The sequence below is a fragment of the Lissotriton helveticus genome, chromosome 8, assembly GCF_964261635.1.
Source record: "Lissotriton helveticus chromosome 8, aLisHel1.1, whole genome shotgun sequence".
Taxonomy (NCBI): domain Eukaryota; kingdom Metazoa; phylum Chordata; class Amphibia; order Caudata; family Salamandridae; genus Lissotriton; species Lissotriton helveticus.
The window spans coordinates 1,692,840,467-1,692,856,225 of record NC_136069.1 but is presented as its reverse complement, the minus strand read 5'-3'; the positions used below and the strand labels follow the sequence as shown (position 1 = coordinate 1,692,856,225).

Below are 15,759 nucleotides of genomic sequence, written 5' to 3'. Positions count from 1 at the left end.
ATGAGGTAGACTCACATTTGGTCAGTGCTTGTGGGGCAGATGTATTTGCCATTTGTGACATTCTAGGACCTTCATGTGTTGATCTGAGATCATGCTGAGTGTGGTTATGGTATACTCAGGGTTGTGCATGTGTTTCTAAGTGGCATCTCTTTGGTTTAAACTCTTGTGGTGTACTATCCGATGGTTGACTGGGAACCCAAGATCACTCTTCCATGAGATAGAAGCATGCAGTCTCATTTTGTTTGCAGTTTATATAGTGTTGTGAAATATTTTTATTGACAGCTCTTCGTAGTAAACCAGTGATTGACTGTGGAACTCCTGACATAGATGTCGAGTGGTGCGCATCAAGAATAGGGATCTACTGCCTCACAACGATGAGTACAGCTGTATGAACAATATGTGTGGCTTGTGCTTGAGCACATCAGTTCACAGAGGCAAGCAAGTCAAAAAAGCAGTAAAAGTTTCTTCTGTGAAAGTGCAGGAGAACAGTGACCCTTCGATGCACCACTGGTGATAATTGAATAAGCGAGTGTCTTGTGGATGTGCAAAGTGTGCGAACACAATAACAGCTGAAAGGAGTCCAGTACATATAATTATCATGTGTGTATGAGTCCAGGGACTGAGTGTTAGCAACCGCCGAGCATGCAGGGTTGTGTTGTCTCTGGTCAGTGGGAGAGACAGTTCGTGTTCAAGGGGGTTGCTTGTCTGTTTTGGTTTCCACTGTGAGCAGAAAGGTTTCCAAAATGTACTTCCCATCGGGGACCCACCGCTCATTCGCATCAACCTGAGCGTGTGCGTCTCAGCTCTAGTCCAAGTGAGCATGTCCTGCAGCCATCATTGAGTGTCTGGAGGGAATATAGTATGTCACAACGCATGCTATTACATCGCATACTATTTCAATGCAGTCGTTACAACAACTGCGTTGTTAGTAGGCAATACCTTTACAATGCAAATTATTACAACGACTTGCTGTAGGGGGAGCGCTGGACTTAGGAATAGTAACATTTACTATTCCTACTCCAGTTTTTGCAACAGGAGGGAAGGTGTTGCATTTCATATCCAATACCTAAGCACACCCTACAGTAAGTTGTTCTAATGACTTGCGATGTAAAGGTATTGCGTACTAACAACGCGGTTGTTGTAACAACCGTGTTGTAAAAGCACTGCATTGTAACAACAGCATTTTAAATGATGTTTCTGATCTGGGGGTGCTGGGGATTTCCATGCCATTGATATGCTGTGATTTAATAATACAAAACACAGGTCTAGGAAACGGTGTTCACTTGGGAGCGCTGCCCCAGTAGGCTTGATTCAGGTCTGCGTTGACATGTCAGCAGTCAGAGCAGTTTTCTTTGTCTACATATTTTTTATCACTGTGCAGAAGAAGTCTGGGTTACGAAATTTGCATCTGGGGCAGTCTGGGGTGAGTGCCGGAAACATGTGTTGGATGCGGGAAGGGGAGAGGTAAGCCTAGTCATGAAGTTGAAATGTGTGTGGCGAAATCAGGGATTTTTGAGACACCGTTTTTGGTGATTGGATGGCTCAGGTCCAGCCCCCATCTGTCAGCATCTCATACCAGTGGGCACTCACCCTCACCTTGTGGTCGGGAGGCATGGTATGAAGCACTGTGTATAATACTATGATGGCATGGCGGGTGCAAGTAGCAGATTAATAGGCATGTAGTATCAGTGAAACGGGGGGTTTAGAGTCGCCTGCATTCCACGTCTCCCGAATTACATTTCATAGCACCATGTGTATAAGGAACTGTCTACTACTTAAGCCGGAAATGTCCACCAGTCCTGAAGCGCCAGGTGGGTGTCATCATTGTACAGGTCACCCATCAATGTGAGGTCCCCCATGTTCCAGGGAGCCGGATAGCCGGATCAGGCAATTGTGCTATTTTGCGTAGTGCATGCAAGCCCCAAATAACACTTGCTGGGCAAATGGAAGCACAGCACCTTTGGAGTGTACATACCTGCGCCAGCAAGTGCGCACCACAGTCAGCTGTCTGAACTTGCAGCATGCATTTGATGCTGAATCGGACATCATGTGTAGGTGCTCACATCCTTCAATGTTGCACTCACTAAGACAGTCTTGGGGTGGTGCGTGTTGCATGGCCAGGCCATCAGCCACTGCAACTGTGCAGCGGCATAATATAACTCATAATGGGGTGCCCCCAATCCACCCTCGGTTAATGGGCATTGTATTGTATTTAAAGTGACCCGGCACTGTCCTGAGTCCCATATCAGTTCCAGCAGTAGTCTGTTCAGGCCAGAGCCTGGAACGACCTTCCGCTCCACCACAAACAGATAACATTGATCCCTATCTTTGCAAGAAACCTCAAAACCTGGCTCCACGACAGACCCCTTCCTTGGTGGTCTGGAAACTACAAACCCCCCCACACCTCCCAGCACCTTGAGACCCTTCCGTGTGAGTAGTCAGGCTTAACAAACACCTGATTTGATTTGATTTGATTTGTTCTGCACCCGGAAAAAACTCTTTCGGAGCAGAAGTTGGAGGGCCACAAAAAAATACAACAGTTGGGGAGAACCAGCAGTTTAGATATATCCACCTGAGCTGGCGGCGACAGTGAAAGCAAACGCCAGAAGGGAAGAGAAAGCTGCAAGGAGTCCACAGCCCTGTCAAGATTGCCTTCATGGAGGTAATTCTCAGCATGGTATATTTGTATACCTAGATATTTAAAAGAATCATAGCACCCCCCCCCCCAGGTGAGTCCCCACTGTGTCCTCCCGCTTCGCAATCAGTCTGTGCACTAGAGAGAATATCCAGAACTTTTCCAAGTTCACGCACATCCCCGAGATCTCACAGAACATGTCCAACATTTCCATAAAGTCCAGGAGTGATTTATCCGGATCCCGGATGAAGATTAAGGCGTGGTCAGCATAGAGCACTAAGATGTGGTGCTTATTCCGTTCTCAGATGCCCCCTCCTCTGCTCGCGACGGAGTTTATTAACCAGAGGTTCCATGACTATTGCGAACAAGGGTGGGGATAGAGGACATCCCTGTCCACCCTGTATGAAATTACGTATGCCCCATCTTCACACCCAGCTTGTGTTTAGCATACAGTGTATGAATCCATCCCAAAAATCCTGGTCCGAACCTGATCACGGGACTGAGTATATTTCAGTTTGTGGATAGTTTCCATGCATGCTCCACTCAGTGCAGTTTTCTTCTCTTTCTTTGACCACGTGGTTTCCTGACAGCTTTTCAAGAATACCTTAAGGTTGGGCAATGCCAAATCTACACCCCCTGAAATCTAGCCTTTCATGATCACTGCAAGGGGGTCTTTGAATGTTTACGCCTATATGTTGGTTTCTGATGTGAAGGTCATGTGATTTATCAGTGTTTTACTGCAGTACTGTGGCACTATAAGTATCTTCAAGAAGGCTTCTGGATATTTTTTTAATAGTTCCTTCTCGGATTGTTTGTGACACTTTTATAATGCAAGGTATTTCTTTTTTAATTTCATACCCTCGAAGTTTGCACTATGTGTCATGTCTCTACATGAATGTCTTCTCCTGTTTCCATTTGTTTGATATCTCAAATAATTCTTGATTACTCTAGATGTTTCCCATTTAAGTGTATTGCTTCTTTTTTTTAACTACTTTAATGGGCTCCTTATCCCCTTTCTGCCCTTTTTTTCTGTACTTCTTTTGTTTTTCTTTATCTATTTATTTTTACTGTGTTTGCAGTCTGTTGTTTTTCAAATACTATGACATATATTTCCTCAGTTTATCTGCTAATGATTTTGTTTAATTGCTTTGTGAATGTGTTTATCATGCACCTGTTTCAGTTTTGTTGCAAGTGTTGACTGCACTAATTCGACACTCTGTTTCTCTGCATTTTTATAATCCATGTGGGTCTTCTAGTGTCATTTAATCTCACTGCCCCAGTCTTCTTTTTACCTTTCTGCTGATCCCTTGGTGATTTCCTATTTGTTTGTCACTTGGGCCTAGCCACCCTACCCTTTTCTCACTCTCTTGTAACACTGTATTTCTGTAGTATGTGGTCCTGCAAGAGCTGAGGTGGTAACTATCCCATTTGATTATCTTCAGGGCTTTTGATACAAGATTGCCCTCGGAATGTTTTTGGTTATCTCTTCAGCTTATGTTTAATATTTTGCTCCCTTTCCATGCTAAGGCACAGTGCTTCTTGATATCTTATTTTGAGATAGTTTTTTTGTTCTGATTCACTGTACATGTAATCCTTCAGCAGAGATCACTCATAGGAAGCTGGGGTCAGCATCTTTTTTACTATCTCATTGACTCTCCAAAACGCAAAGGAATGTTTTCCCCCATTCCCTCTCTTGCCTCCTTATGATTAGCCCTCTTGAACCCACATCTTCTTGTGATAAATTTGAGGCAGTGAAATATGTGGCAGCTTTTCAGTGAGCTACTGTCTATGGTTCATTGCATAGTTTTATCTGTACTGGACCACATCTTGGCTCTGTCCTTCTCCTGCACTCACCTTCCTGACTCCTGAGAGGGGTAGCAGCTGCCACATTCAGTTGCAGATGCACTCCACAGGTGAGTGATGCAGAAGTTGAACAGGACAAACAACTTTGGTGAGCTGCATGGGTGAGTGGGAATGGATTCTATTAGTGTTGACCATAGGACTTAGTAATGCGGCAAACCGTTATTCAGAGATTCTGGCTACAATGAGATCAGATGAGCCACCATCTACTATCAGACACTTTGTTTCACTTGTGCCAGCATCTCTCAGATAGCAGCTGTCTTGTTTCAACTGTGCCAGCATCCCTCAGTTAGCACTTATCTTGTTTCACCCTTGCAAGCATCTCTCAGATAGCACTTATCTTGCTTCACCCTTGTCAGCATCTCTCAGATAGCACTTATCTTGTTTCACCCTTCTCAGCATCTCTCAGATGGCAGATCTTGTTTCACCGGTGCCAGCATCTCTCACATATAAGTTGTCTAGTTTTACCTGTGCCAGCATGTGGGAGAAGGCAGTTATATTTTGTCATCCTTGTATACATCTCTCAGACAGCAGCTATCTTGTCTCACCAATGTCAGTAGCTTATTTCACCCATTCCGGCATCTCTCAGATGGCAGCCATCTTGTTTCACCCAGGCCAGCATCTCTCATATGGCAGCCATCTTGTTTCACCAGGGCCAGCATCTCTCAGATGGCAGCCATCTTGTTTCACCAGGCCCAGCATCTCTCAGATGGCAGCCATAGTGTTTCACCCGTGCCAGAGTCATTCAGATAGCAGCAGTAATGTTTCCCCCGTGCCAGTATCTCTCAGATGGCAGGCAGCTTGTTTCACCTGTGCCAACATCTCTTAGACAGCAGCTATCTTGTCTCACCCATGCCAGTATCTTATTTCACCCACGCCAGCATCTCTCAGATAACAGCCATCTTATTTCACCCGGGCCAGCATCTCTCAGATGGCAGCCATCTTGTTTTACCGGGGCCAGCATCTCTCAGATAGCAGGCATCATGTTTCACCTGTGCCAGTGTCACTCAGATGGCAGGCATCTTGTTTCACCTGTGCCAGTATCTTTCAGACAGCAGCTATCTTGTCTCACCCATGCCAGTATCTTGTTTCACCCAGGCCAGCATAGCCAAGACGACAGCCATCTTGTTTTACCTGTGCAAGCATCTCTCAGATGACACCTATCTTGTTGTAACTGTGCCAGCATCTCTCGGATGGCAGTCATCTAGTTTCACCCGGGCCAGCATTTCTCAGATGGCAGCCATCTTGTTTGGCCTGTGCCAGTATCTCTCAGATGCAGCCATCTTATTTCTCCTGTGCCAGTATCTTGCCATCTCTCAGATGGCGGCCATCTTGTTACACTTGTGCCAGTATTTTGTTTCACCCGGGCATGCATCTCCCAGATGGCAGCCATCTTGTTTGGACTGTGCCAGTATCTCTCAGATGCAGCTGTCTTATTTCTCCTGTGCCAGTATCTTGCCATCTTGTTACACTGTGCCAGTATCTTGTTTCACCCGGGCAAGCATCTCCCAGATGGCAGCCGTCTTCTTTCACTCGTGCCAGTATCTTGTTTCTCCCATTGCAGCATCTTTCAGGTGGCAGCAATCTTGTTTCTCCTATTCCAGCATCTCTCAGATGGCAGCCTTCTTGTTTCACTTGTATCTCGTTTGACCTTTGCCAGTATCTCTCAGAAGCAGCCATCTTATTTCTCCTGTGCCAGTATCTTGCCATCTCTCAGATGGCAGCTGTCTTGTTTCACTCATGCCAGTATCTTGTTTCTCCCATGCCAGCATCTCTCAGACGGCAGCCATCTTGTTTCATTTGTGCGAGTATCTAGTTTGACCTGTGCCAGTATCTCTCAGATGCTACCATGTTATTTCTCCTGTGCCAGTATCTTGCCATCTCTCAGATGGCAGCCATCTTGTTTCACTCGTGCCAGTATCTTGTTTCTCGCATGCCAGCATCTCTCAGATGGCAGCTATCTTGTTTCACTTGTGCCAGTATCTTGTTTGACCTGTGCCAGATTCTCTCAGATGCAGTTATCTTGTTTCACTCGTGTTCTGTCCAGGGGCTCCTGGTGTCTGATCCGTTCTGGAGTCTTCTGCCCAAAAGGGATTTCTGTGAGGGATATTGCTCATGATGATCCTTAATTTCCCTCATCTAGAGGGGATATTTGGAGGTCTTTGACGTCCCTGGAGAGGCGTGGGTCAGGAGTTGAAGACCGTAGAGTGTCACCCACATACAGGGACTGGGATGATATTATCTTTGAATTTTTTCTTGTGTTCCATCTCTGGGATCTGTAGAGGTCATTAGCAGGCATTACAGGCCATTTATACATTAATAAACAGAAGCATATTCAAGCTGTTATGGAAAGCCTGGGTTTTTAAACTTGCAATAAAGCATCACATTTTGTGCCTGAAAATAACTTACAAAGAATATGTAACTATCTGTAAGAGTACCAGGTAGATATAAATGTTGATGATATTTGTCCTCAATTAACCACCTTTTCCAGGCACAGAACTTGTATTTGGAAAATACACAGATTTTAGCTATGTGCCTGTCCTCCGCTCCTAATATTTATATCCAGGCCCACCTAATTCTGTATGTAATACCTCGACATGGACACTCAGCAGGTAATTGGCCATATGCAAGTTCCTTACCAGTAAAGAACTACATGATTAGATGGATGGGTGGACAAATGGTCTTATGTTGAGGATGGGGTATGTCTTCTTATGTACAATAGAAGTGAGTTTCCTTTTATTATCCTACAGGCACCGCTTCTCTTCCCTACAGGTTCCACATTCGCTATTACCGGGACGTGCTGGCCATGGTTTTTGCCACTGAGGAAATTAACCAAAATGCAGACTTGTTGCCAAACATCACCCTTGGATTCTGGATCCTGGACACATGCATGTCCCAGAGCCGGACACTCCGAGGCATCTTCGAGCTGCTCTCTGGGGAGAAGGGACCAGTTCCTGGGTACAGATGTGGCTCAGGCTCTGTAGCTGCCGGTGTTATTGGGGAATTAATGTCATCCATCTCTGTGCCAATGGCCAGGATTCTGGGACTCTACAACTTCCCACAGGTAAGCCTCGACAAAGCCTCAGATCATGTATTTGTATGTCCCTGCATTTATGAGTGCTGACCAGGTCAAGAGTTATGGGGGCGCTTTACATGAAACAGCAACGATACATGGTGGAGTTCTATTAATATCAGGATCCCTTCACCAGAAACTCAAGAAAAGGGCAGTGTTTGCTACTGCTGGGTGAGAAATGTCTAAAAGAGAAACATTGGAAGTCTTGGGGTGAGTAGAAGGACTGTCACTTTTAGCCTTGTAAACTTGTCTAGTATTCTTCATTTGCTACCACTGTGCGTACTAAAAGGAACTGTCAGTGCATTGCATAGGTATGTCTGATTCCTGAGTGTCTTTGCTTGGTTAGTTAAGCAGCAGAAGTTGAGGTGGATTCTGACTTCGAGTGGTCGCTATTGGCACTTTGTCAGGTCTACGGAAGTTTGATTACTCTTTTTTAGCTACAGGGACAACCTGATCTGCTGTATGGACTGCACTTTACATTGAGCCTCAGTTGATTTAGGGAAGCCATTTTCTCCGTGTAGTAGAAGCAGGGCATTTCCTACCAAGCTCAGGCCTATGGGAGGGTTGGTGTGAGAAAATGCCCTTTTTTGTTTGGTCAAACCTTTTCCTGGACTATATTGCTTGTCAATGGATTTGGAAATCTGGAGCACTGCCGCCCGGCACCCAGAGTATGTGCTTTATCAATTAAAACCTTGTTAAATTAGTTAAAACCCCTGATTAGCATATTTAACTTACATCCCTAGTATATGGTATCCCGTATACCCAGGGCCTGTAAGTTAAATGTCACTGATGGACTGTGGCACCCATGTTGTCACCACTAAAGTGACAGTTCAAACCTAGTCTAAAGGACTGACCCTACAGCCTGAATGTATAGTTCTAAAACTGCAACTTCAATCTTGCCAAGTAAACTTTTTTCCAAGGCCAAAACCTTCTGTTTTAATAGTTACATGTTACCCTTACACAGACCCTAAACACCCATAGGGCAAAGTGCATGATATTTAAAAAGTAGGACAGGTGTCTTCAAATTGTATATGTCCTGGCAGTGGAAAATCTCCAAAGTAATTTTTCACTGTTGCAAGGCTGGCTCTCTCATCGAAAAGCACTGGCTCACATTATAACACCTTATAATACATAGCTTCAGTTTGGGAACAGATGGAAGCATGATTATTGGACTCAAAATTAAAATAAAATCTAATCTAGTTGTCAATTCATATTTTAAACTACTATTTTGGAAATGGCACTTTCAAAAAGCCAACATTTCCCTCCTCTGGCAAAATGTGCCTCTCTGGCAGTGTTCAGTGTCCTCTGATTGTCCCCTGTGGTGAGATCTGTAACGTTCCCAGACAGTGGACGAAAAACTAGGCTGTGGAGAGATCTTTTTCCCCTAACAGGATGGGCATGTAGGTTGTGCCCAGCGACTTAATTAAACTTTGGAAGGTGCCTACCCTGTCACAAGTAGATGTAACTCATAACCAGCCTTTGCCATTCATTGCCCTGATAGCCAACTCATACAAGTTGCGTTGGGAGATGGACTACCCTCAGAACTGGTTTAGAGTGACCACAAGGTGGGGTTTGCCTATTATACTAGCCACACCATTGGGCCCACTGAGCTCTGCAGAGGGGAAGAAAGGTTCTGCCATATTGGTTTTAGTGGAGAGTGACACTGTGGGTTAGTTCACAGTAAACACACAGGAAGTGTTGCAAAAGTGGGTAAGGGCACTCTTGGGAACTTTTACCCTGTTGATTAGAGAGTGGCCGTAGTTTGTTCCACTCACAGACTGGCATTAGGCATAAAAGTGGCACCCTCAGTACCCTCTTTGAAACACCTCTAGACCCTTGGAAGACAGAAGAAAGACTGCACCTGCTGTGGAACCTGGGGAAAGAAACCCCAAGGGCTGAATCTTCTCTCCACCTGTACCTAGTACAGAAGACTGGACTCCAAGGACTAGTTGGCAAGCGTTCTCTTCTGCTCCAGTCCAGCTTCAAGAACCCGAAATCTCTGTGTGGCCTAGCTGACCATTTTCCACTGAATTTGTCCCAGACTCTGCTGGTGGCTTCTGAGAGATTAGACACAGGATTCTTTCATGCCCTGCTGAAAGGATCCCGGCTTTCTAGAAATGTTACTATGTCCGAATGTCTCCAGGACCAGTGCCAAGCAGCACCCCAAAGACGATGCCTTCCTTCACCTGCATTGAGTTTTCCTTCCTTCGATGTTAGGCGCCTCGAACATTCAACAAGAGCTGGGGCCCCCACTGAGGTCCTGGATTTCAGCTGGCTGCCATTGAGAAGTCCCTTTTCTGATCTATCCTGCACCCGACCTGCCAACAACCTCATAGACAATTACTTTTCTCCAGAAAAATCACTAAGTCATAAGGTAAATGTTTCACCAAGCAAGTGGACCTCACTCGGCTGAATTAACTGACCTACTTTTGGGGCTACACATCAGCCAGCACATCACCTCCGCTACACACATCAAAGGGCATATATTAGACCAGGTATGGTCCACAAACCTGACTATGACAGACTTAGGTGTAACTCCTTGTATCTGGTCAAGTCACTACCTTATTAAATTCTCCATAAATAACCTTGCCAAACTTAAAATTCCCCAACCTGACCCTGGATACTTTAGGAGCTGGAACACCATCGACAAATGTCAATTTCTCGAAACTCTGGCCAATAAAATCCCCATCACCCAGTCCTTCATAGATGAGAGGGAGATAAACTCGTCGGACTGGCTCTTGACAGCCAGCAATAAACATGCTCGCTTAGGAAAATACAACGAGCAAGCCGCCACGGAGCCCAGAAATGGTTTTCCACCGACTTAAAAGAATTAAAACTTGCTCTGGGGCCAGCAGAAAGGAAATGGAGAAGCAAATACTCACCTGACGACAAAAACACCTATTTAACAGCCCTTAGAACTTACAAAAAAAACGATTCTGACTGCAAAGGCCGTATACTTCTCACTTAAAATCCTCACCTCAAAAAACCGATCAAAGGACATCTTCTCAATAATCAATGATCTATCAAACCCTGACAGAGTGGCTTTAAAAACCACACCTTTGCAACCCCTATACAACTCCCTAAATAACGTCTTCATTGACAAAATAAAATTATTAAAGCAAGCATCCCCATATGCACAAAGCCCACTTGCCAAACGAAACCTAAAAACACACAAAGGCTAGAACAGTTCCCAATGATAAGCCAAGAAGTTTTCACAGACCTTATGACCAAAGTAAAATCTGGCTCTCCTAGAGACTGCTGCCCCCCCTTGAATCCTAAAGGAAGCTTTCACAGCCTGCCCAGACCCAGCCATGGCCCTCTTAAACAAATCACTATCCCAGGGCTACGTACCTGATACCTTCAAAGAGGCATCTGTTAATCACCCTCTTGAAAAAACCAGGAGCTGATCTTGGAACTCTCACCAATTACCGACCCATCTCACTGCTTCCTTATCTGGCCAAACTACTCGAAGTCATTCATCAGAAAGGAGGGAAGAGGAATCAAAGTCCATTCAGTTCCCCTGAATCGAATCTATAGCAATCAAAAGTGGGAATGGACACTGGTATCTACCATAACCATTGGTTAAGTTTGAAAACCCTCATAGACGCTTTGATTTAGACGATGCGGTGTATCTTTTTGTCCGCCCCATTATCTAGCGTCATGGCGTAGTCATCGGGTAGTCAAATGACGTGCTGTGTGCCTGCCTCGCCCGAGGCAACCTCTGGTAACTGTAGAAGTGTCCATGAATTTCAGGGACAACAGCAGAGGAATAAAGAATAGAGCAGTCAAAAATGGGGGGTTGGTTAAAAAACAGTGTCACACCAAAAACCAAAATTTATTTTAAAGAGGTGAGCACTGAATGTTAAAAATTACTATGGTATATTAGATAATCGAGTTACTGGATTACCATATGCGTCGACATGTTTCAGCTCTCCTGGGCCCAACAGGGTCTGTGGAGCTTTCGTCAGGACAATACAAAAAAGAACTAAGGAGGTAGTACTCACACAACTTGTGTAAATTTTCAATTATTGTATGAGACTCTCATACTGAAATTCCTGCAGTGTGGGAACAAAATCAACATTATACTTCTCAATGAGGAAGTTACATTAACAAATAGCACACATACACACAATCCTTGTAATTTACAAGAAAACAAACGTCCAATAATTAGCGAACACTTGTTTTGGCGTGCACAGCATTGTGAGCACATTAGCAGAAGTAGAGCTGAGAAGAGGAGAATAAAGGGGTCCAAGTCTGTACACTTATAGTCACTATTGGGCAAAATTCAAAGCATCACCTGTGAACACAGGGACTAAACTCATAAAGCATGCACTGGTCCTAATAAGTCTCTTTTGGGCATGTCACTATTTTCCATTCATTATTCACAGTGTGGCACATACACAAACACATATGGCATAAATTACATTAATTACAGATTTCTACAAATAATGAGCAAACGTTCGTATACACTATGTTTGTGCATTTGGTAAATATGTGCTGTGTTAATATTGTGGAAATTCATAGCGTAAATACGCTGTGCAACATGTTATGTCACCAAACTTCAAAGGCACAGAGTGCAGTGTATTCGCGTTTAAGATTAAAGACTCATTAGCATGGCATATAAGCGTTGACAAATATATGCGGTGCTGTAGAAATCTTAAAACAGCATAACTAAAAATACATCATGTCCCTTACGCCTCATATATTATACCGTGAGCAGTCGTCTAATGGTTAGCATTCAGCATTTTCGTTTATTTAAAGAAATCAATTACTGAAATGCACCCTATCTCGTACACCTCATGAATGTTGAATTGAGTGAAGTTATTTTCAAACAGCAAGCAGCATTTTAACAAAATAAATACCTTCGGTATGAAAGAATTTCTCCTCATTAGGGTGCAGAGAGCCGCAGTTAAAGTGGTCCGTGCTGGGGTAGATAAAAAACAAACAAACAATGTACAGGCTCTTAACATCCCATGAAGCCTTAACAGAACGGGGAATCTAAACTAGAAAACGCCATTCTTACCCACGTGTAGGAGAGTATTAGCTCCTTGTGCTGACTCTGCCCCTGGTGAGGAGGGGTGGCTTTCCTTCACATCTATAACCTCAGGTGTAAAAATAGATAAGGGGTTCATGGTAGGTTACGAAAATACCAGAAAGATGGCGCTTTTAAGGAGCAGGATGTACACATCACGGTCAATATCTCGCCTTCCATTGATGTCAAAAAAACATTCCCCCTTCGTAAATAGCTATATTGTGTTCAGATCTGATTAATAGAAGAATACTAATAATACAGTATTCTGATCCAATTGAACATCGGGAATATTTCTGTGAAAATAATAACAGTGCGTCACGGCATAAATGTTATATGAAGACTTCATCATTATAGGTATAACTAGAGAACATTGCGTGTATAAACTCTCAAACAGACAGATGTTAGGAAAGATGTATGATCCTGTCTAAGTCAGAACATCAAGAGAGTGATATACAACAGGTATAGTTCCAGGCTGGTAAATTGCCCCAAAACAACTTATATACCAGAATAAAGGCGATAAATACTTACTGATCATTATTTCACGTTGCGGATTTCAATATGTCCCTTTGTTTTATGAAACGATGATGGGAGATATTCAGTACTAGATCAATAGAAATGGTGCCATGGGATATTGTCATTCATCCCTGATATATGGGTTCTGAGACGATTCACCCATCTTTGTTCCTTTTCGAACATTGTTATTTTTATCATGGAGCATTTCCAAAACGGTACATCTGAGATCATCACATGAGTGTCCTGCTTCTACAAAATGTGTACAGAGCTTTGTAGTGCTTTTCCTTAGTCTTACGTTGCTCCTATGTTCTCCTATTCGTACTTTCACCTTCCTACAGGTCATGCCTACGTATTTCTGTTGGCATGGGCATGTAACTAGATAGACCACATGAGTGGAGTTACAATTCGTGTGCTGTCTTTGGGTCCAGACCAAATCCTCAGTCAGTTGTAATGTTTTGGTTGAGGTAGTGAATTTGCAAACCCCACATGTTCCGCAAGGGTAATGTCTAGTTACAGGGGCCATATTAACATCTCTGATGGTAGTTTTCATCGGTTTTTTCCTGGGGCGTGTATGAACTAGCACATCCCTGAGATTTTTGGTCCTCCTGTTGGCGAATCTTGGCTTTGGGCAATTGAAAGTGCCTGATGTAATGATCTGCCAGTTCTTCCTTATCAGTTTTTGAACTTCGTAGGTTGCCGGACAGAAGGTGGTAATACAAGTTACAAGATCTTTTATTGGTTCCTTTTGGTGACTTTGTAGAGGCATTCACGAGGCTGATTTTTTGCTCGTTTCTTACACTTTGCAATTACCAATGGAGTGTAGTCTCTAGCTCGTAGTTTGTTACTTAGGACTGTTGCTTGTTGTTTATAGTCACTTTCTTTGCTACAGTTACGTTTATGACGTAAGAACTGACTGTATGGAAGATTGTCTCTGAGAGGTCGGGGGGAAAACTCAGATATGACAAGAGACTATTCTTAGCTGTAGGCTTGGTGTAAGTCTTGGTCTCTAATTTCCCATTCTCAGGAAAAATTGTTAGATCCAAAAAATCAATTCTTTGATTGCTTGCAGTGAAAGTGAACTTGAGCCAGCGATCTTTGGGTTTTAACCACTCCATGAACGTGGTCAGATTTGAGTTGATGTCCGAGATAAGCAAAATATCGTCGATATAACGTTTCCAGTATAAAATACTGGAAACGTACGGATTGTCATTATGCAGGACGAATTTTTGTTCAAATTGGCTAAACGTACAGTCCAGCTACCGAAGGAGCGAAGGCGCTGCCCATGGAGGTTCCATGGCACTGTAAAAAGAGTTGGCCATTGTATTCGAAATAGTTCTCTTTTAAGGCCAACCGACAGCATTCCAGGATGAAGTGGCGAGGGGTCTGATGTGGCCACTCTTCCAGAAAGAGTAGATCTTCAAGCATTTGCATTGTATCATCTTGTGGCAGGCTCGTATACAATGATTTGACATCTAATCCCACTAGGATCATTGTATTGGGGTCGAAATCTCAGTCGGCTAACTGTAACAAGAGTCCCGAGTGTCCTTAAGATACGTCGGAGTTCCCTGAACCAGAGGTTTCAGATACTCATCTGCAAACTTCGAAAGGGGCTCCAAGAGCGAACCAATACCCGAGACTATCGGTGCACGCCAAAACAAGTGTTCGCTAATTATTGGACGTTTGTTTTCTTGTAAATTACAAGGATTGTGTGTATGTGTGCTATTTGTTAATGTAACTTCCTCATTGAGAAGTATAATGTTGATTTTGTTCCCACACTGCAGGAATTTCAGTATGAGAGTCTCATACAATAATTGAAAATGTACACAAGTTGTGTGAGTACTACCTCTTTAGTTCTTTTTTGTATTGTCCTGACGAAATCTCCACAGACCCTGTTGGGCCCAGGAGAGCTGAAACATGTCGACGCATATGGTAATCCAGTAACTCGATTATCTAATATACCATAGTAATTTTTAACATTCAGTGCTCACCTCTTTAAAATAAATTTTGGTTTTAGGTGTGACACTGTTTTTTAACCAACCCCCCATTTTTGACTGCTCTATTCTTTATTCCTCTGCTGTTGTCCCTGAAATTCCTGGACACTTCTACAGTTACCAGAGGTTGCCTCGGGCGAGGCAGGCACACAGGCATTTGACTACCCGATGACTACGCCATGACGCTAGATAAGGATGTGACCGACAGGGTGGCGGTCACATCCTCTATTTTTAACATTGCGGCGGGTGGAGCTTCAAGCTGCACCCGCCGCAATGTTAAAAATGCATGCACAGCAGTTGCGTGCACAAAGCGGCAGGCACCGCGCAGTGCCTGCCGCTTTGTTCACGCAAATGCAGGGGGGATGTGCACCCTCCACCCCCCCTTCACCCAGGGGGCCCGCAACTGGCCCCCGAAGGCAATCTCCGTATGTTTTTCCACGGCGGCTTTTAGCATACTTTCTACGCGATCATAATATGGCTGGCGGTGTCTGATAGACACCGCCAGCCATGTTATTGCTTTTCCGCCGTGGTCGGAAGGCGACCGCGGTGGAAAAGCTGCGGACTGAAAAATTATCCCCCATCCATGCTAATCTGGCGGGGGGTCTTTTTCAGTCCACAGCGGATTTCCCGCAATCCTAATGAGCCCCATGGTCTG

General features: G+C 44.1%; 1 protein-coding gene across 1 annotated transcript in view; it reads left to right on the top strand.

The window, feature by feature from the left end:
* LOC144774115 (vomeronasal type-2 receptor 26-like) overlaps positions 1–15,759 on the top strand; it is a 103,205-nt gene that overhangs the window by 46,731 nt on the left and 40,715 nt on the right. Inside the window, exon 4 of the mRNA XM_078659140.1 lies at positions 7,246–7,559. Within this exon, the coding sequence (XP_078515266.1) occupies positions 7,246–7,559 (314 nt within the window). The remainder of the gene's footprint in view (positions 1–7,245; positions 7,560–15,759) is intronic.